The sequence below is a fragment of the Lutjanus erythropterus genome, chromosome 24 (genome assembly GCF_056507025.1).
Source record: "Lutjanus erythropterus isolate fLutEry1 chromosome 24, fLutEry1.hap2, whole genome shotgun sequence".
Classification (NCBI taxonomy): Eukaryota; Metazoa; Chordata; class Actinopteri; order Lutjaniformes; family Lutjanidae; genus Lutjanus; species Lutjanus erythropterus.
This window is the reverse complement of record NC_139340.1, coordinates 18,477,160-18,499,770: the sequence shown is the minus strand read 5'-3', so window position 1 is coordinate 18,499,770 and position 22,611 is coordinate 18,477,160. Positions and strand designations below refer to the sequence as shown.

General features: G+C 40.6%; 2 protein-coding genes across 5 annotated transcripts in view; both read right to left on the bottom strand.

Moving 5' to 3' along the window:
- The window catches only part of agap1 (ArfGAP with GTPase domain, ankyrin repeat and PH domain 1), a 124,723-nt gene extending 108,652 nt beyond the window's left edge, over positions 1-16,071 (bottom strand). For 2 of the 4 annotated variants that reach the window (XM_084713403.1, XM_084713406.1), the window contains exon 1: positions 13,799-14,190. In XM_084713403.1, coding sequence (XP_084569529.1) covers positions 13,799-13,961 — 163 coding nt within the window. In that variant the 5' untranslated portion in view covers positions 13,962-14,190. Of the gene's footprint in view, positions 1-13,798; positions 14,191-15,240 lie in introns of those variants that run through there. The other 2 variants (XM_084713404.1, XM_084713405.1) reach the window with 2 other exon arrangements.
- A 1,243-nt stretch (positions 16,072-17,314) lies between these two features.
- On the bottom strand, positions 17,315-20,429 carry LOC146304982 (fas apoptotic inhibitory molecule 1-like). The gene is made up of 4 exons (XM_084713661.1): positions 20,211-20,429; positions 19,638-19,866; positions 18,500-18,549; positions 17,315-17,670 (listed from the first exon to the last, which is right to left on the bottom strand). Exons 1-4 carry the CDS (start codon positions 20,325-20,327, stop codon positions 17,521-17,523), a joined length of 546 nt encoding a protein of 181 aa, XP_084569787.1. The 5' UTR covers positions 20,328-20,429; the 3' UTR covers positions 17,315-17,520.
- Positions 20,430-22,611: the final 2,182 nt, after the last annotated feature.

Below are 22,611 nucleotides of genomic sequence, written 5' to 3'. Positions count from 1 at the left end.
ACACACACACACACACACACACACACACACTGACTGCAGCATGAGCGGTCACTTACATTAACTGTTTACATCAACAGGTTTTTATGTGTATTTTTAATGTATGAATGTTGTTGCTGTAACACGACTGATCTGAGTCATCAACGCTGCATTATTGGTCCTGGTGTGATTGTTATTGATCCCTGCAGGATCATCAGCTTGTTGCTCGTCCTCTGACAGGTCAGAGAGGTCAGAGGTCAGAGGTCAGAACATCATCAGCAGGTTGTTTCTACTCAACCTGCTGATGAACAATCAAATATTTTTAAAAAGTCTGAAACCTGACAGCGAAGTGTCTTTGTGCTCATTTAAACAGGAGAACTGTGGATTCCTCTGGTCTGATACGAACTGTGTTCAGTGCTGTGTCCTCCAGAGGACAGGAGGACAGAAACAAAAGACAAGGAGGACAGATGGTGAGCCAAAACAAAGACAGGAGACTCCGAGAGGACGATTGATTTTCTGTAAGAAGGACAGATGGGGAACACTGTCGCCTGTTGACCCTATAAAATCACTTTCTGTCTGTGGACTTCATGGTCCTCTGAGCCTGAAGACGGACACTCTGACTGTCCTCAGGAATCACATTTCAGCAGGTCTGTGCAGCTCAACGTGTGCTGAAGACAGGGCTGCAACTACGGATTACAATCATTATTAGTCAAGAAAATGTCAAAATAAATGTGACAAATCCTCAAAGTGACGTCTTCAAATGTCCAACAGGAAACAAAAGAAGAAGAAGATCAAAGAGGAAGTGAAGACTGGAGCTACTCTGAAGGTTTCAATATTGTTTTTTAACAGTTGTCAATAGTTGGACACATTTTGATTTGTACTGTATTTGTACTGTTTTATACACAGTCATATTATATATTAAGGGTTGTAAATGTAATGAGATTACATAAACAGGATACTAAAAAAGGTAACGTAATAACAACACAGATCAACTGTGAACACTGGCTGCATAGATCCAGTTAGATAACATCAGTTTACTTCTTTATAAAATAATATAATAATGCTGGTTTATTTCAGGTATTTTTACTCTTTTGTGTATTATGTTGTTGTTAATGTCCTATAATCTCATGATGACACAGAAATAAAAAATTAATTAAACTCTCGTTGCGCAGCAGCTTGTGTTTATATAATATTTAATCCTGATGCACTCAGAGTTTTGGTTTTAAATGGACAAAAAAAAAAAAAGAAATATAATTGATATTTGTACCAAAAGTCACAGATCAACAGATGAAAACTCTTCTTCTCAGCCTGCATGTTGGAGTTTCAAGGCGTCTAATTAGGGTATCTGCTGCTTGCTGGGAGTCAAATTAATTAGGCAATAAATCATTTATCGGTGAACGAGGCCTTCAGGGGCTCCCGAGCATCTGCTGCACGCCCCCGAAACAAAATCAAAGAATCAGGCCGACGCTCCTGATTCAGGCCTCTGAGACCTCCAGTCCGGCACCACGCCTCACGACAGGCGATCGATGGAGCAGGAAGTGACATCACCCACCCCTGGGAGTCGGGGAGAGATGGATCTTCTTCTTCCAGAAAAATCTCCTCTAGGTTTAATGAGCGTTAATGTGTCTTTTACGTCCATCTCGAGGACGCCGTCGGTGCTCCGTAAACGCGGGTCGTCTCATTTCAAAGTGCTTCAGGACATAAAAACAGGGGAGCATTGTGCAGGAGAGCAGGACAGGAAGTCTGCCTATTTTTATACCTGCATGAGATCCGTGTTGGACTCTATTGTTTCGGTGCGGTCGGTGTCTGCAGCTTCCCTTCATGTCAGAAGCGGGCGGGTGGCGGGGGGGGAAAGGGAAGAGGACGCTGCAGCTGGACGCCACAGCTGCACGGACGCCGACAAAGATACAGGTCTCTGCTTCCGGATAAGAGACGTATAGAGACATAAATCACGCTCCGTTATTTATCATAAAAAAATATCAAACAAGGTCAGAATCTTTACAAACTTTACATGAGCTGCATGTTTTCTCTGTCAGGACAACAGAGAGGACTGACTTTAAAGAAAGAGCTGACATGTTGAGACACATCTGACAGCAAAATGATTTCATGAATTTCATGAATTTGTTTAAAAATAGAAAGAAAGAATAGTTTCTTTTAAAACCAGGAAGTGAGACAGGAGTCCTTACAGTCCCATAGAGTTTACTTACTTGACTGATGTTTGGATCAACTGACAGGTAATCAACAATTATCTGGATTACTGATTAACCTAATAAGTCATATAAGAAGCAAAACAACAAACTTTCTCTGGTTGCAGCTTCTCAGATCTGAAGATTTGCGGTTTTCTCTGTTTTATATCACAATAAACTGATTATTTTTAGCTTCTGGACGGTTTGTGAGACAAAACACAACTTTCCTTTCCCTATTTTTTTATATTTTCTCGACTGAATGATGCAAAAATCAGGTAACTGCTGAAGACAAGTCATGTGTCACTAATGCATGAGCAGTGAGATGATTTGACCCTGCAACATGACACTGACACAATGAGGAACCTCTGAGAACAAGCTGCAGTAAATCAGCTGAGTTCTCCGGTGTTGGAGAAGTGAAGAGTTCCTCAGACGGCTGCATGATGAGGACGGTGACAGGACTGAGCTTTAAAAGCTGCTCCTCTGTCCTCTTTCATCCCCTGCAAGGTTCCTCAGAGTTTGTCACTTTGATTTCTGCTGAGTCACACAGACAGATTCCTGTTTGTGTTCTGCAGGAAACTCACACGGACACGACGGCGATGCTGCGGCAGGAGCTTCAAGGCTTCACCTGCAGCTTCAACAGGTCTGATGCAAAGAGCATCGAAGCTACGTGGAGGAAGTTAGAAAAACCTTTGACATAACAAAGATGGCGCTCAGTCCAGAAACGTCCAGTTCTGCTCCTCACAAACTGGACGGACAGGTCAAACTTCTGAGGACGGACGGAGGAGTCGCCTTTCTGTCAAGTCAGCGGGAAACGCGAAACATCAGCAGCTGGAGGTTTCAGGGATTTCTTTAACCAGGAGGTTTCAGCAGGTTAACTTTAAGACCTTCATGACTTATTTCATGTCCAGTGTCCCAGAGTTACTCACATTGTTGTTGTTTTTTTTTTAAACAGGCTTAAAGCGAGTACTTTTCACAGGTTTCCTGATGAGGAGAGGCCATGTTTGCCCACACACAACATCACGGCACACTGGCCTGGTCACACCATCTGGATTAGAGGTGACTGGTCTCATGTTGGGTTTGTTTACAGAGTGATTTATATGATATTTTTCCTAAAAAGAACAAACATACAAATACAGTGGCCAATACACTCAATTTTCAAGAATAAACACAGACCTTTTAAAGGTGGACTGTGCATCAAGTTTTGCAATGATATGATGTCTGTTTTCTTAAATTAATAACTTTATTAAAGAATATCCTATATTTTTTTTTACATGTTAAATAATTCAACATACATACACTAACCAATTGTATCAGTATCAGTCATTTGCTGAATATTTTAACCCTGTCAGTCACATCTGCATGAGCTTTGTTTTCTCTATTATATGTTTTATAAAAAAGGTTTCATACTGTTGGAGTTTTGACTTTTTAAGACTTCTTTAGGACATGCATGAACTGCTGTTGTTTAAATCATGGCTGCAGAGTCAAGTCCAGGTCTAAAATCTGGTCTTTTTTAGTAGCTCATTAACCAGTTAGCAGCTAAGCCTGGTCAATAAAACAACTGTGATGTTTATCAGCCATAAACACGTCATCAATAGTAATAAATTCTGCAACAAATTGAAATAGTTAAGAGAGGAATTTGTCCTAACTTCTGCACAGACCCTGTCTCTTCAAATGCTCCAATAACTGGGAAGAAAACTCTCTGACTTAAAGCTAAAACTGTCCATCTGTCTTTTATTGTCCATTTGCAAGCTAGCTATAGTGACATGTGATGTGAGACAGTTGTCGTCATGGATACAGACAGTCTTGTGTACACTGTAACCACAGATACAGGCCTGACAGGACGAGCGCCATCAGTTAAAATAAGATTGGACAAACAGTCAGGATATTTTCTGTAATGAGACATGTAGAGGACACAGCAGAGACGTGTGGGTTTGTGTCATCTGTCGTCTCCGTGCAGCTCTGAAGCAGCTCTGCAGAGACAAATCTAAAAGATCCCTCCGTCGCTGACTCAATGACTCGACGGTGACTCGCCGCGACCTGCGACCTCAAACTGTGACAAGCAGGAAGCGGAAACGCTCCGGGTCACAAAAGAAGCCAACGGAGACACGGCCGTCCATGCTGGACCAACTCTGACAGAGTGAAGGGTATGATGGGAGGGAAAAAAAAAAGAAAAAGAAACAGACACTGAGAGGAACAGATCAGCCAATCAGCAGAGAGATGCCAAACCAAATTTAGCAGCAAAGCCTGGAGCGCTGCATTATTCAGATTCACAATGACCCATTAAAAAGTGTTTCTGAGGAGGAGACAGAGGAGACGACGGCACAGTCTGACTGATAGATCAGCAGCACGATCACATATTGATCATTAAGATCATCTATATGTTATTGATTCATCTATCTGTCTGGAAAACACCTGAAACATTTTACCAAAGTCAAAAGTCTGAACCAGAAGCATCAGATATTTCTACTAAAGCAAAATAAATTAACAAAAATGGTCATTTATTTTGTCTTAATTTATCATTTCAGTGGAACAGAACAACTACAGTCATAATCCTAAAATCCTAAAACAAAGTCAAAATGTTGAGAATAAAGTTGTAATCTCCAGAATTAAGCCCAAATGTTGAACTATAAGGTCAAAATGTCAAGAATAAAGTCAAGATTCTTAAAGACGAGGCTGAAATCCCACAATCCCACACGCCTTCAGGAACCACATCTCAGCTCACACAGTTGAGGAAGGTTGTGTTAAATTACGTTGTCAGTATTGTTCAAACATTAGTTTACATTTGGGCCACCAAAACTTTTCTTTGGCAACAAAATTTAGAGGCTATTTGACCAACAGTCCAAGAAAACAGAGATGGTCAAGTGACGATAAGCAGGAGGGAGGTACTGTGAGCATGTCTGTGTGAAAACTGGACGTTTAATCAATTATCGATACATTGATTTCCTGATGACTAAGTGATTGTTGCAGCTCTTGTCCACGTCGTTCCTTTTCCATGAAGCCACACAGTGAAAAATCCCAGAATGCCTCACAGACCGTCTGTTCTGCAACAGTTCATCCTCCTGCTCATTCATCACTCTGAGCTGCAGATATTTATAGAAGCTGTAGTAGTTGGAGGCAAACAGCAGCCTGTGGGACAAATCCAACACAAACTCTTGGCTCTGTGAAGGTTTCACTACATTCACATTTCACAGCTCTTTTTTTTGTTTCATAAATCTAGTGTAGATAATACAAACACAACACTGGATGAACTAAAGTGAAGAGAAACTACCCTGAAGGAAGGAGGAGCTCATCTTAAATCATAAATTAAAAAAAAAAAAAAAATCCCGTGGTGTTGAATTTTGATATTTTTCAAGATATTGTGTCAGAGTTTGAAATTCCAGTGTCATGACAACACTGAATCAAACTGGTGTGGACACTGGGCCGTCCATCGTATGCTACAGAACGTCTAAACAGAGGGATTAAGACACAAACACGGGCGTCTCTGCAGGGTGTCTGGGACGACACAGATTAGTGGGACATCAACCCCAGACATCAGATTAACACAGCCACCCCAAAAAAATCTGAGTCTGTTTACCCTCATTTAACCAGCATCTCCTGTTGTGTCTGCAGCTCGGTACTGAATGACAACTGGATTATTGTCAGAGACGTGTTAAAAACAGCTCTGTGGAACTAACGTGTCAGTGAAGGCATCGCCGTCTCTGTCTCTGTCAGCTGTGATCACGTCCACACGCTGGATGGATAATTGTGTTTGCTGCAAAACGACGCTTTAAAGCTAATTTGTGACAAAAATAATCACGGCAGCTCTAAACCAATTACAGAGCTGCGTGAGCGTGATGTCGGTGTCAGACGAAGGTCTTCAGGTTTACATTTTCATCTCGGCTCGCCAGATTATGCAAATATTGAACCAATCAGTCAGTGTCTGCATGTCTGTGAGGTTTTCTGTGTCTGAGGAAACTGATGAAAGAACTCCATCATCAGGACCGTATGTCTCTGTATGAGATAGAGCTGCAACAATCCAGCAAATAATTCATTATTAATCAATTAATCATTGCAGCTCTAGTGGTATCGTTATCATATTTGAAGTCGGTACTTGCTAATAATTATTATAATTAGAGAACGTCTGCAAATTACTATCAAATTATTACCAAAAAAGTATTTTTGATCATTTTTTGTTCAGACAAAACTTAATATCTATAGAAAACCTGGGATTCAGAGAGAGAGCAAAGTTTATTTTATAGACTGATCAAGAACATAAACAGCAGACGATTCAATGATGTTAGTTTTGCAGCCTTCAATATAAAAAGGTTCCTGCCCCTGAACACATCACTTGAAGATCTCCAACCCTGCCCCTGAACACAGCACGTATTTAAAAACATGATACACATGAGTAAGTGTTGTATAATCAGAGGCCTGAGGCTGTTTCTCACTGTGACGACGGGGACGTGAAGTCCTGCTGACAGCGTTGCATCACCGTCCTGTCATCATGAGTGAAGAGCTTCACCAACGGACAAAAAAGGACAAACGCTGCTGCATTCAAGTGCAGTCATGTGTTTGGATCACACACACTTGCAGAGGGACGGCCGATAACTACATTTCCCTAATGGGAGCCTGGAGGTTTTTACCCAGAGATCCCTACATCATGCGCACACTCGGCGGACAGACAGGCGGTGGCGTCAGCGTGGCGGTGGAGGGTATTTTTAGCATCATCGCTCACAGGTGACCCACCTCAGCTGAGTCACATTAAAACAAGAGACAGCTGGATGTTGAAGGTTAAAGACGTTTAACACATTTTTTCAGATTAAATAGATTTATTTATTTAATGATTACAATATTCAGCCGTCCACTTACTATTGGCCAAACAGTGTAAACGCATGTAGCAAGATATGTGATTATCAGGTTTATTCTTCATGAAGACCACAAAAACAACTCATTAGAATTAATTAGTTGACACATCTATTGATTAACCAACTAATATAAACATATTGATGATGATTTTCTTATTGTTGCTAGGAGACAGAGAGCCTGTATCTTCTCCAGTTGTCTGTAAATACAAGAGGAAAGAATGTGCATCACAAAATGATCGTGACATTTTTAGAAGCCAATTAGTCAGCTGCAGCAGGTGATGTCGTTTCCCCGCGGCGACGGCTCCAAACCTGCTCACTACAGTGACTTGGTGTTTAGCTTCTTAATGCGAGTGAATCCCTGTGTGACAGCGACTCTCCAACATGTCTGACATTTCTCCTGCATCAATATTCCCCCCCCCGGCTGCTTCCTCCGATCGATGAGCCCGTCCAGCCCCGCCTCCCCGCCTCTAATGACCATCACGACCCGCTCAGGGACGCTTGTTATCTCGTTACTCTCATTCTGTGGACGGACGCGGCGCGTGCAGGAGGACGCTGATGTGATGCACCGAGGCCGGAGGAGAGGACAAACACAGAGGAGCTCAAACAGGCTCCCACAGGTGGAAGTAACTAAGTACAAATACTTAAGTAGACTTTACACATATCTGTACTTTACTGAGCCTGAACTTTCACTTTTAAAAGACATCCTCAAACTATGCAACTCTGTTTTTTTGTGGTGGCAGGAATGTTAAACTAACAGATAATAAATATGATTTTGACTTCTGAATTTACCTAAACGACTGCGACACCATTATGCACCTTTTCCCAGGTGAGAACAGCGCTGTGGTTTCTCTCTGCCTCTAATCTGACTCTAACTGGAGTCAGCAGCACAGATCCATATCAGCCACCGCAGGCAGATTAAAGGAAGCAGGAAAAGTTGTGATCTGCAGCTAATCCCAGAGATCCCAGTTAACCTTGTCTCACTGGTGGATTTCATGTCAGCTGGTAACAACACACGGCGACCTTTGACCTCAGTCTGAGCCGTGGATACAGCTCCGCATGCTGGTTCTTACTGGGATGAAGACCTAGAAAATATGGTACTTTATTCTGCTTTAGTTTAGTTTAAATGTTAGACTGGACGGTGGACTGGAACAGGTAAAAATAATTAATGATCATGTAAAATCTGATAATTAATCAAACATTTCAGACATATTTTAAGAAAGATGTTAAATATGATCTTGTTCCAGCTTCTCAAACGTGAATATTTTTTTCTTTTTGAACAACATGTTCTGCCTGTTTATTTGACCAAAACAGGTCTGATTTTTTTTTTCCATACTTTTATCAATCAAGATAAAAGAACAAAGAGTTCAAAAGGTTAATGGAGAAAAAAACATGCTAGTCTTAACCTGGACTTCTTTTCCTTCTTGCCAAGGTTTGGAAAGATTATTTTATTTAATCTGGTATTTTATCAAAGTTTAAAAGCCTGGTGTCATGACAACTCTACAGAAAGTTTGACAACAGCAGCAGAGCTTCACAATCGACTTATCTAGGACCAGAGACATCCTATAAATGATGATGATGATGTCCTCTAAGTTGCAAACTGCCGCCGTCCCGACTGAACTTCACTTATTTATGAGGCAGAAACACTCTGCCAGCGTTTGACACTTAGTCTGGAGTTAATTTAAAGCTGCTGCCAGAGTCTGAATCAGCACCTGGCTGCTGGAGAAACTGTGGAGTCATGATTTCTACCAGGACAGATGTTCAAGTCGTGACCAGAAGAGGAAGACGAGGCGCTACTGTTATTGATTTGTGATTATTAGACTTATGAAACGTCATTTTCATGCAGTGCTTCTTCCTGCTCCTTTACAGGAATGAAATGTTCATTTATGTCGCTTATTGAAAAGTCTGTGGAATATTTATTTTTTCTATGTGTCTATTTTTTCATTTTTAATGTTTGAAATAAATAAATAAACCAAAGAAAATCAAATCTTATTCTTAAATATTCATATTTAAGAAGCTGAAATCAGAGAATTATAACTTGTTTTACTCAAGAAAATAACCCAAAATGGTGCATTGATTATTAAAATAGTCAGAAAAATGAGAATGTGGGAAGTTTACTAAAAAAAAAAAAAAGAATCAAAACGATGCATCGCTTCTCAAAATAGACATATTTGATAATTGATTAATAATCGATTAGCCGCTGCAGCTCTGGATGGGACATGATTAATCGTGGAGTCCTGATGCACAGACACATCATCAGTGTGCTGCTGCTGCCTCGCCGCCTCCACTGAGCGCGCTCACTGTCCTCCAGCCTGATGATGACTCATGCTCCACCTCGTACATTAGGCCTAATGAAAGAAGGCCTGCAGGAAAACAAATGATTGTGGGTAAAAAAAAAAAGTACACAACAACCACTTTGCAGAGAGGAAGAGGACATGATGTCTGCAGTCGGCCTTAATCTGGTGCAGTCAGCACGGGCGGGGTGGAGGGTGGAGGGCGGGGGGCGGGGGGCTTTATGGACAAAAGGTGCAGAGATCTCAGCATAATTTCTCAAGACAGACTGGCGTGCTGGCAGCAGCAGCAGCGGCGGTCGCTCTTATGTAACGTCTAAAACCCTCGTTTAAAAGCATCCCTGTGACTCGGTCTTATTACTGTTATTACTGTCATTAACGGACGTCAATCAGCCGCAGAGTTACATCATCAGACGAGCTCCAATCTGCCACACTGACATTGTTCTCATGTTGGCGGTGCATTAAGGGAAAAGTGAGCTGCAATATCAAACAAACAAGTGAACACAAACGAACACTGATACCTCTGATGTTTGTCTCTGACTCAGTGTGTTCATACAGTTCACTCTCACATGTGAGATCATAAAAACCCCCAGCTGACTGTCCTCATCGTTTACAGGCGGACACATAATCGATAATGTCAATCCAAAACAACTCCAACTAATACAACGAGGATTTCACATTTTCTGCTTTTATATGTTTTACGTCACTGAAAATTCTTTATCATCTTGAAGACAATACGTCATAAAGTTCATTCTTACACAGTGAGACGTTAACACTCAGAAAACAAACTGCTGCTCAACGTCAGTGAAACCAGTGCAGGAGATGCAGAAGTGTCCATCTGAGAAGAGACACAGAAGTATCTGCTGCTGTACAACTAGACTGAAGAGCAGCTTCGTCCCTCAACCTGTGAGACTCGCTCTATAATTCTATTATTTATTCAATCAATTCAAATCAATCGATCAAAGACATTCAGATTGCAGTAGGAGGTTAAATAAAGGTGTATTAAAATAAAAAAATAAACAAATATTTTTACTGGCTGAAGGTGAGACGTGGTGTACTCTGGACAGAGGAGACAAAAGACCAGAAAAAAGACCAGAGACTGACTGTAAACACACAGTCAGAGTGTCAGGTGACTCATTGATTAACGTGGCACAGACTGATCGAGAGTATCTGAGCGTCTGCCAGCAGCAGCAGACGGGTTATTTTCTCTACAGGTGGTCTCAGGAGGACGAGGACAGGAAGTGCATCACAAACAGCTGAAACCTGAGAGTGAGCATTATGTGGGTGCAGCCCTGCAGGGTGAACACACACACTCACACACAGACACACACACACCGAGCTGCTGAGGCTAACTAGGTCACATGGTGCGTTCACTGACTGCAGGCTGGACCGACGACAGAATAAGACAAAAGCGGCAGCAGCAGAGGGACAAAGACTGAGGTGGAACAGAGACGGTGTTACTGGAGAGCAGCACAGATTAAAGAAGACTCCACTCCACCTGTTCTACTCAGATCTACTGTAATCTACTTTCTAGTCCCTGCAGTCAGCCTCTCCTCTGACACGCCACAGCAGGAGCCTAAAAACACGTCCGTTAACCTGCTCGCTTGGATCTCAGGTTGTTTGAATCTGCAGTTTTGTTTAAGCATCAAAAATCAATGAGCATCCTTAAATACTTCAGTTTCCATCCTTATTTTTATCATTTTATCAGATATGTAAATTAGAGTGATCGATAACGATAAACTTTGGACACTTTACTTGAAATGGACAGATCGAAGAGCAGAAAAAAGGGAAAAACAGCCAGTCAGGTTGCAGTTTCTGTCTTGCATGTAACATGTAAATGAAACATGTAAAATGTTTCACATTTTTATTTCAGGCTTTTGTGATGTTTTCGCAGCTTCAAACTGGGAGGAAACTCTCGGTTGATGAGATCAGAGAGCAGCTTTAAAAAGGAAATGATCAGACAAAAAGTCCAAACACCTACAACAACACAAACAGGCTCAGCTTCTAGTTGTTTCTGATCTTCTTTCTTTCTTTCTGGTGTTAATTATCAGCGTTTTACAGCCTTTAGCTGCAGCCTGAGTGTGTAAAACTCTCAGAGGGAGACCCTGTTTGTTAAAAACCTCTCTGAATAAAACTGACTGTGTTTCCTGCTGTGGGAAAATGAAGTGAGCTGCGTTCACAGCGGAGCGGCGAAGCTCCGAGGCCAGACGCAGAAAGTGGGTCAGTGTCACCTGGCTGGCAGGACACCCATCCATCCTCACACACACCTCACATGCAAATGAGCCCCGCGCCGGTGGAGGATCTGCGCCGAGATGTGAGTCACAGCAGCAGCAGCGGCGGCGGCAGTAAAGTAGGCCGAGTCTCACCTGCTTAATAAGGAGCAGAAGTGGGCTGATGGGAGCAGCGGAGGGATCGACAACTTCCTTACATAACGACAACATAAACACAGCTTGCATAACACGACATGAGTGTGAGCGACACATCCAGATGTGCGCTGAGGGGCAAAGACAGAGGATGACAGTGTGACTGCTGCTGCTGCTGCTGTTCTGGGTTCTTTCCAGCATGAAGGCAGCCTGAGTGAGTCACTGAATTCAGGGAAAATGAGCAAAGAAGCAGCGAGTCACTGCTCTGACTGTTGTGTTGTAGCTCAGACAGCTGTGCAGCCGCTGTCACATTCACACACTGGTCCTAATGATTCAATTCACTGCCTCATTTTGTGACCAAATCCATTATGAAATTATTCCACAGAATGAGCGACTCCTCGTTGCTCTGAATGAGCCACGAGTCATCAACAACTGCTAGGCTAAAAACAAGGCTCAGCTCGTCTGCTGCAGGACACATTTCAGCTCGAAAAGTCACATCCACACAAAAGTTTGGTCTCATCTTAAACTGGAGAATCTGGAAATTAATCAGTGTAACTGCAGATCAATAAATCCCTGCCTGCTATGCATCTGTGCAGTCGCCATATTGAAACGTTCAAGTTCCCTTCGTAAACAACTCAGAGATGCTAACATCACTACAAATTCAACTGTAACTCGTTAAATTCTGAACTGATTTTCATGAAATCTGATTTGTTATAAATGTGACCTCTTTCAGTCTTAGTCGATGTTTTGCAGATATCTGAACAAATATCTGATATATATATATAATATCTGAGCAAAAAAAAAAAAGCAACCTTTTTTTAAAAATCAACACAAATTTGTCAAACACTGCACATATATCAGTGCCTCCACAGTAGTACTCAGCAATGCAGCTGAAAATGTTATTCTGATAAAATGCTTAATTTCAGTCAAAATCAATAATTATTGATAAAGACAATCTGTATCAATGTCGTAGTTTTGTGTCCAAATCCAATATTACTCCTCAAATATATGAAATTATTCCACAAATCTTCCTCAAACCAAACCCTTTTCATTTTATTCTACATTTCTGAACATTCAAGAGGAAGCAAAACTGCACTTTAGTTTCTTTTTACCAGCACAAATTTTGATCAAATACAGTGGAAATCTATTATTAGCAGCACTGCTTGACATTTTCTGGGTGGTAAGGTCAAAAATCCTGTTAGAAAAAGCATCAGTCTTGACCTTTAAAGCTGTGCATAAACAGAATGGAGTTCTGCAGAGTTCAAGATGTGTTTTTAAATCAGATTTTGTCACATTTTTGGCCCGGCACAGCTGGTTTTCCCTCTTCTTCAAACCAGCCCAACATCACAAAATGTGCTGAAACATGTGTGTAAAGCTGCTGTCAGCCTTCAGTATGTGTATAATCACACTGTCATCACTGATTTGTTGAGTTTTTTTATGCTGATTAACCAAAAGTTATCGGACCTACAACACCGACAGTGTTGGTCCAAGTTTGTAAGTTTCCTCAACATCGATTTCATCCTTCCTCTTAAGTGCAGAAAACCAATTTGATCCACTGCGAGAATGAAAGCAACTGTTAGACATTTCAAAACCACAACACTTAATGAGGAATTTGCCACATTTAACAGACCGTTTACAGCCTGGGATTTGTACAGATTTGAGGTATTTCCAGATGTAAAGCGACACTCTGCTTGCACAGCAACATTACTCAGGGCTGTCACCCTGTTTGAAGGGTATTCTGACACCTTCGTACCCACCCAGAGAGCTCAACCTCCCCTGTTCAACCCCACATGAACTGCAACAGAAGCTCTGTCAACTGTTCAAGTCTCATAAATTTGTTGCCAAAAGTCTAAAAGAATCCAAGTTTAGGAAAATATTGACCTGAGAAAATAATCAACCAATTGATCGACTGAAAATAGAGAGAAACTAGTTCCTAGATGAAACTGCTCACAACACGGTGTGTGGATTATCTTGAGGAACCAGATCATGATTTCTGGAGAGACTTTGCTGTTGAGTTTTTAAAATTTATTTTTTTTGGCTGATATTTCCAAAACCCTGCAACCAAAACAGCACTACAGGTGAGAGGAAACACACACACCCACCCAGCCATCGGCATCCTCCCCTCCCCTGCTCCGTCTTACCTTCGATGGCGATGACGTGCTCTCGGATCTGGTTCTGCAGCAGCGGCTCCTCCACGCGCTCCAGCAGCTCGTAGATGGAGTAGATGTTGGGGTGGACGGACTCGAACCTCTGGATCTCCGATCGGATGGCGGCCGAGTTGGCCAGGTGCTGCTGGTAGTTCATCGCTGCAGCTCCAAATGAAAACACTTCTCTGCTGATCAGACAGTGTGTGTTTGTGAGTGATGAGGAGGATGATGGATGTGAAGGTGAAAGGTGTGACCTCCAGCAGAGAAGCCTCAAATCATGCTTCTCTCCTCTGGATCCTCATGAACTTAACAGTTTAAAGGTAGAATATGCAGCATTGTTCGTGAACGCACAAGTCAAAGCAATCCTCAGTCTGCTCTGCCTGCGTGTGTGTGTGTGTCTGTGTGTGTGTGTGTGTGTGTGTGTGTGTGTCTGTGTGTGTGTGTGTGTGTGTGTAAAACTCTTCCAGTAGCTCTTACAAACAGAGAGCAGAGAAAAGAGCCTACGTAACCTGTGTTTTTAGAGAATCCCAACCTCAAACAAACCTGTGCGCAGTTATTGGCAGGGTGCTACACAAAAGTATTGATACTTCAAAACTCTGTTTGAAACAACACAATATCTGTTATTGTAGTATTGAAAGTACCAAAAAATAAAGGAAAAAAATATCTTAAGTGCTTGTTCAAGCCCTCAGTTCAATTCAGTTACTCCACTGTGTGTATTCAGTCTTTATTATCCTGCCCAAAATCTGGCTTTCAGGCTATTTTTCCTTCTTGTCGTGGTATCAAAAGAGGTATTGAGTATCGCTTTATTATATTAGTATATAGTATATTAAAAAACAGGCAGCAGGTGGAGTCTCTGCAGATAGATACACCACCAGATACTTCTAGTGGGTCATAAGTGACGCACAATCCTCAGTCTGCCCTGCCTGTGTCTGTTCAGTCTTTATAGTCCTGCCTGAAATTTGGCTTCTGGACTCTTTTTACCTTAGTGTTGAGTATCGTTTCTTTTAATATTAGTGTTTAAAGTTTAAAGTTATGGTATTGTGATAACATTTTTTTTAAATATGTATATTCAAGCCCTCAGTTCAGTTTGGGTCCTCTGCACAAATCACAGTCTGCTCTGCCTGTGTGTATTTTTGGCTTTTTTCCCCACTCTCTTTTTGCTGTGGTATTGAATATTGTTTTTTTTTCATCTAATGTGTCATAAGTGATGAGTTAAAGGGATTATTTTTATATACTCAAGCCCTTAGTTCAGTCAGATTTCTCAGCACAACGCACAATCCTCAGTCTGTTCTGCCTGTGTGTCTTTTTGTGATGGTATCGAGTACCGTTTTCTCTTCTAGTGGCTCATAAGTGATGATTCAGAGTGATCACCTTTATATGCGTCTAAGCAATGTTTGTTTGTCAGGACGATGCTGCATAGTCTACCTTTAACTCACCAGTTATCACCAGGTGCACAGTTAGTTTAAATCCCAAGGTTGATAGAGTCCTCTCTGCCAGGTGAAGACAGTTTATCCTCTTCTACATCCCTGGGAATCTGTGTTATTCCAGCGCGAGTTTCCTTAGCGGAGGCGGCCACACTGCCGCTACTGCCCGGTACAGGCAGCTGTTCCCCGGAGCGTCCCGCTTCCCAATCCCGGTGCTGCGGTGACAGATGTGCGGCAGGCTGAGCAACGCTTCCCCATATCCTCACAGGCCGCGGATGAAGAAAATGACACTCCTGTACGTTTAATACAGCTTTAAGAGTCTATTATTTGACAACACGAGAGGAATAAAAAACGGCCTTGTTGCTAGCTGGCTAGGCTAGCCGGCTAAAGCTAACTAGCTTCCCAGCAGCCTGGGGAAAAGAAGGAAAACTGACCGTTTTCGAGCAGTTAAAGTCGGCTTTACATAACGGCTGAGTGGGCGATTAGAGCTCCGGAGAGGAGGCTGAAGCGGCCATTTTAAAGAAATAAAGTCAAACAGCAGCTGGGGACAGTAAACCGGGAGTTAGTGGACCCCCTCTTCTTTTCCCGTCCCTCCGCGTCCCTCCGTTGTTCTGTGTCCGCTCCGGGACGTCCTCGGTCGGGATTCAAAAGCGCAGCCCGCCGCGGAGCCTCCAGAATAAATCCAGGTGTGGTTCTCAGGCTCGTGTCGGACAGGTAAATTCACAGGTGAGTCCCGCACATGGAGCTCAAACAGGCAGCACGTCCCCTCTGAGGTCCATCCCGAGGACAGCAGAGCAGACACACAGACAGGATCAGGCAGCAGCAGCCGGGAACGTCATTACACTCAATGTGTTTCCTCCGGGAGGGTCAAGGTAGACACGCTCAACAAGGTGTGTTCCGGTGAGGATTTTCAAAATAAAACCCACATCCGACTCCGCTATACACTACAACATGCAAAACAAAACGCTTTTTTAAAAAATATATTTTTCTCCACTTTATTAGTTTTCGCAGCTGGGAAAGAAAAATGATGGACAAAAGTACAAGAAAAAGAATGACAGGATAAAACTCACGGCAGGGGAAGTACTGAACATTTTTATGTATGTTTTTCTGGCATAAAAGTTCATTTATTAATTCAATACAAATTGGGGCTGCAAATATAAACTCTTTCCTTAATCAACCATTGGTAAAATTAATGATCAATGAATTGATCAATCATATTTACAAAAAGTTTTGCATTTACCAAACAACCCCTCAGTCAAAATTGAATTTCCCACACACCCTTAGAAATAAAGGTGCTAACTAGAACCATATAGGGTTCTTCAGCTCCATAGGAGGTCTTGTTTGAACTTTTTATACAAGTTCACTTAGAACCCTTTCAAAGAGTTCTACCTAAAGCCATTTGTGAAAGGTTTCACCTAGAACCCACAGTAAGAGGCTCTACAGAGAACCCTTTTATGGTGCAATGGTTCCACTTAGAACCCTCTATCCAGATCATTTCTGCTTTTCTAAGAGTGCAAAGACTGTCTTCATGTATTTCTGCTGTAATAAACATTGTAAAATTAAAAAACAAACAAACTTGAGAACCATTTTTCTTTTGGTTTATCATCATTCTCATCTTTTTTAATTAAAATAATATGTCTTTAAAATAAACCCAAACCACTAAAATGTTTAAAAATGTAATTCACCGATGTCTTACATTTAGTGAACCAAAATATCCACATTCTGTTTACTTTACTGCTCTATTATAGTTTTTCACGTCATATCAAGTGTCCATATTTGGATTTGCCACGTTGATTTATGAAGAATTTATGTGCGACATATTTGATGCTTTTATTTTGAAGCTCAAATCTCCCTTGTTCCGGTCTTTTTCTCGCCACCGCTGTGCACTTGACGCAGGGCCATTCAAGAAGAAACTTACTGCGTCTATGCTGCGCAAAAATTTCTTTAAAAAAAAAAAAAATCATCTTTTTAATTCACGTTTTCAACAGCGGAATATACTTGATTTAGGGCCCCTTCAAAATAAAGTTACCAAGCACTGACGGACACCTAGAAATCAATCAGCAGAGAATAAGAAGATACAACAATGTTAATTCTGCACATTTGAGTATTTATTTGTTACAAATTTCCATGAACATATTTGTATCTGTATTTTCAATAAACAGGAAGTCCTGACCCTTCAACATAAAGCTCAGCCAGTATTGGTAACAGTATGTGTATCCGCCTGGTATTTGAACATGTCGTGCAAATACCTCACTGACAGAGTCTCTTTGACAGTTCGGCTCAGTTCCAACACTATTGTGTCGAGGCGGGTACTTTCTCTCCGTCCAGCAGTAAATAGTGGACAATGCCGCTCTTCTTCTTCCCACTGCTCGCAGCCTTGATGCAGCACTCATGTCCCCCCACTGTGAAGTGTGTCTCTGTGCCATCGTCCACAAACTCTCCCTGTGGACAGTCAGGAGACACTTTCAGGATCCCATCAAGTCCAAATTATTGAGGAAAAATATGAAACTTTTTTGTGTGCTCAGATCATTTTTCTAAACAGAAATAGAGCTTTTTAAAAAGAGTAAAATCCTTTTTGTTTAACCAGAAACAGATCATTTATTTCTCTCTCCAAACTCATTTTATCATTGTGAAACAGACAACATTCAAACTCAACAGAACCAAAATAAAACTCACCAAAACAATCTTTGTTCATCTTTTCACTGTTATAACTTTGGTTTGGTTAAAATAAAACTTTAACTCACACAATAGTCTGTTTCTCTCTGACCGTTCTCTCGCTCCTCCTCAGAATATTTTCACATCTAACTCTGTGAATTAAGAGTTTATTCTGACCAAACCAGAAATGGTGATTGATGCAACAGTGGAAATATGAATCAAGATGGATTTAGTGAGTTTTATTTTGTGTCTGTCAAGTTTGAATGAAGTCTGTTTTACAATGTTAAAAATGACTGTTTTTGTAAATGGAGTTTGGTGAGAGCAACAAGTTTCTGGTTTGTCTATCTTACAAAGTAAATCTGTCCCTGTAGGGAACCTTCTTCACAATATTGTCACTTAAACATAAAATATGAGAGGAGAGGGTCTATGTTGAAAAATGATGAATAAAAATGATGAATAAAAATGTTGAATAAAAATGCTCTCCAAAGCAACCAAACTCCACTGAAAAAATCAGTATTGGATGTTGCTGTTTAGAAAAAACGCTTAAAAATTGCTAAAATGTGAGTGTAGTTTGGTGGACGGAGAGCTTAAAGCTCACTGAGTTATTTATTCTCACCATTGTGTCCATTTTCTGCCCGTTGCACCAAACATCCATGGTGTCCTTTTCTGTTGGACAGAAGAACAACAGTATTTATATATATTCTGTATGTTCTAGATATGTTTCTGGTATGATCTGAAAAAAAAAAACAAAAAAAAAAAAACATATTTTACATTTTATCAGTCACAATAACTGAACTAGTGGTGTGATTAATCCTGCAGCATGAACACAAATAGATAGAAATTATGAACAGGTTCATTCAGGGTTCTTTGTAGGACTAAGGGTTCCATTAAGAACCCTTTTCATCAGAAGAACACTGTTTGGAGGAAAGAAAATCACAGGTGTTAAAAAAACACAATATGGTTCTCTGTAGAACCCTCAGAAGACGAGAAGATTGTAGGTGAAACCCTTGGAGTGTAAAGGGATCCTCTGTAGAAACGCTGGGCGAATTCTAGATCAAACCAGTGAGAAACAAAAAGGGTCTTGGTAGAACCCCATAGATGGGTTCTAGATGAAACCCTTAAAAATTAAAAGGGTTCTCTGTAGAAACCCTTGACATATAGAAGGGTATTTATTGATTTATTGAGCTCCCTGGGTGGGTTCTTGGTAGCATCCTTAGAAGGTGGAAAGGTTCTGGATAGAACCCTCAGAGAGGGTTCTGGGTGCAAGCATTACAACAAAGAAGGGTTTTCTGTTGAACTTCCTATGGGTGGTTCTGGGCATAACCCTGTGTACTGGGTTGAAGGTAGAACCCTCTCATAGGGCACCAGGTGGAACTACTATAAAAGGTTCTACCAAGATCCAAAATCGGGACAAGCCGAAGAACCTTATATGGTTCTAGTTAGCACCTTCATGGTGTCTTGTCAGGCTGTTTGGGCTGCAGTGTATATTTGTGAAAAACAAAATAATAAAACTGAAATTAATCAAAGAAGTGAATGATGTTCCTGTGAAAGTTCTCCCTATGTGTTCTATTATTAGAACTCTTGAGGACAGGTTTAGTGAGGTTGATGCTGTTGTCATGGTTCCTTAAATACCCGCTGTGGCCTCATCCTGATCAAGCAGATTATTCTTCAGTGTGTCAAGCGTTCACCTACATTCTCGTCCTGTAAACACTGGAACATTCTGTGGTTACAGAACCAAAAACGTTCTGTCTCACCGAGGACGACCCTGCAGTCCTCTCCGTCCACTTTGAGCAGCCAGGTCTTGGTGGTCTGGGCTCTGTTGTCGATGAACTTCTGCAGACTCTTGCCGTCAATCTCCAGCGTGTACTCGTAGGCGAACCCACTGACGGCCTCGATGATGATGGTGGCGCGGGTGTTGGCCCCGCCCACAGTGAACGTTTCCTTTCCAACCAGCTTGAACATCCAGTCCTTCCTGATGACTTCCTGTGGACGACACACGATGATGGCTTTCATGAAGAAGACCAGCTGCTGGACAATCATTCATTCATTCATTCATTCATTACAGTTTTAATCTCCTCACTTTTAGGCCCTGACTAAGGAAAAACTCCTCCACAAAAAAGAAAAACTTTTAGACCCTTGACTGGATAAACAAAAAATCCCTTGGGAACAAAATCTTTTAGACCCTCAATCGGGTAAGGAACCCGCCCACCCCCAAAAAAATCTTTAGACCCTCAATCGGGTAAGGAAAAAATCTTTAGACCCTCAATCGGGTTTGGGAAACCTCCCTGGCAACATAACCTGTGATGTAGTGTGAAAAGTAGACTCACCTGTCCATTGACATAAACGACCCGTTTCCCGGTGGTGGTGCCGTGGGCGAACTCGATCCTGTACACGCCGTCGCTCAGTGCCACCTCCCACACCGCCACCAGATCTCCACCCAGCATCTCTGCCGCAGTTCAGGATCCCGTCCTGAAAAATCACAGAATATCTCCTCAGAGCTGCATGTCGTCCTGTTTGAGCCGTCAGAGGAGGAGTGTTGATCAGTGTGTAACCGAGGGTGTGTGTTCTCTCTCTGTGTGTGTGTGTGTGTGTGTGTGTGTGTGTGTGTGTGTGTGTGTGTGTGTGTGTGTGTGTGCTCAGCAGCAGGTGTATTACTGTAAGAGGCTTACAGACCTGAGCTCACTCTAAACTCACACTGACAATTAGGACAAGCTGCGGGTCAGATCTGTGTTCCTGTGAGAACCTCCTCCTCCTCGCCATGGAAACAGCAGCCTGGGTTTGTAGGCTGATGTTCTGCAGCTGACCTCTGACCTGTCTGTCTCTGTGTCTGTGTCCTGTCTGTGTCTCCTGCAGGGATCCTCACAGAGCCTCTGTTGTTGTTTGCAGCAGACAGACGATCTTCTCACAGAACTGAAGCCAGATCATCTTCATCATCATCATCATCATCATCATCATCATCATCATCATCTTCTTCTTCTTCTTCTTCTTCTTCTTCTTCTTCTTCTTCTTCTTCATCATCATCACAGAGGAAGGAAGTTTTTAACTGAACACAGCAGACATGAGGACGTGTGTCTCAGTCACTCAGACTCATCTGTGAGCTCACAGGACAATTACTTTTACATTTTTATATAAATATTTTGTATATTTGTTTTGATACGGAGTCACGTGAGAGGAGCGTCATAAAAAAAGAATAAATCTGTAAAAGAATGATAAAATAAAACAGCAACAAATAAGATAAATACATGTGGAAATATAAAGAGAAATCAATTTTAATTTTGTGGAAATAAGAAATAAAAAAATACAAATGTGGAAATATGAAGACAAAAAATAAAATAATAAATATGGAATTAAAAAGAGGAATAAATAAAAGAGTAAATAATATATAGAGAAACAAACAAACAAACAAATAAATAAATAAATAGAGGGAATATAAAAAGAAATGAAAAATGTGGAAATATGTATAGAATTATTTTTAAATCTGCAAAATTAGGAAAATATAGAGAAATAAAATATTAAAATTTGAAAATATAAAGAGAAATAAAATATTATATTTCTGTACACATTTATTTATATATTTCTAAAATTAGATATGTATTTATTTATTTATTTATTGTGTATTAACTGCTCCATTTCTCCTCTATAATGTTATTTATTCTTATCCCTTAATTTTTCTTTATTATTATTATTTTATTTTGAAAAACAAACTTATTTAAATTTAACATTTTATTTTAAGTGTTATTTGTTGATGTTTATTTCTATTACTTATATGAAAAATGTTTTTATTTTAGTTTTTATTTAACTTACTTTTGACAAATGATAAAAATTATTAATAACTATCATTTTACATTACTTGTCTTTATATTTCCAAATGTATTTATTCTTTATTTTTTACAGATATATTCTTTTATTTATGACCCTCCTGTGTTTCCATACGCTGACAGTCAGAAATCTAAAATATAAAGTGACGAGTGTTTTCCAACACGATGAATAGAATCTTTGTGCTGCAGGAAAAGATGAGAAACAAGAAAAACATGTGAAGTTAAAGTGAAGGAAGAAATGAGGAGCTGCTGCTGGTCAGACGAGTTCGACCTGATTCAGATAAAACTTCTTCTGTCTGATGATGATCAGACGTTTCACCCCTGAAACACAAACACAACAAACACTTTCACCTTCATTCTGATTAAAAAAACATCTGAAATCCACATTTTATCAGCTTTAACCGCAAAAAACATGGATTTTCTTCCAAAAAAGTGATGAAACTCTTAAGTTTTTACCCACCAGGAAGCAACAGATCAAAAACTCAGACTGACAAAAAAGTAAACAAAGATTAAAAAGTGGTTTTCAAAAGAGGAAGTGGTGATTTTTGTGGGTTTCCTCCGAAAACAAGTGACTAAATCTGCCAATCAATCCAATATTTCAGCTAGAAATCAATTTATTTGTTCATTTGTTGAAACTTTAGGCTAAATTAAAAAAAACAACAACAAAACTTTAATTTGGAAAAACTTGAAACACATTAAAACATTCTCACTTCACTAAAAAAATAAACTTTTAGGACTCAATTCAAGTGAAAAACGACACCAGAGACACTTTTTCTGTCAAAAATGTGAAGTTTAAATGTAATTCTGCATCTAGACTAAATTAAGTTTCAAACCAACTGAAAAGTCTTCAAAAATGTTTATTTTTCTGCATTAAAATTCAGATTTTTTCACTTTTCCATGAGACATTTTA

Coding starts and splice junctions, on each gene's coding strand:
- LOC146304982 (XM_084713661.1), bottom strand. CDS start 20,327: ATGCTGGGTGGAGATCTGGTGGCGGTGTGGGAGGTGGCACTGAGCGAC. Junction 19,867..20,210: donor TCGTTTATGTCAATGGACAG/GTGAGTCTACTT, acceptor TGTCGTCCACAG/GAAGTCATCAGGAAGGACTG. Junction 17,671..18,499: donor GGCAGAAAATGGACACAATG/GTGAGAATAAAT, acceptor GACTGTCCACAG/GGAGAGTTTGTGGACGATGG.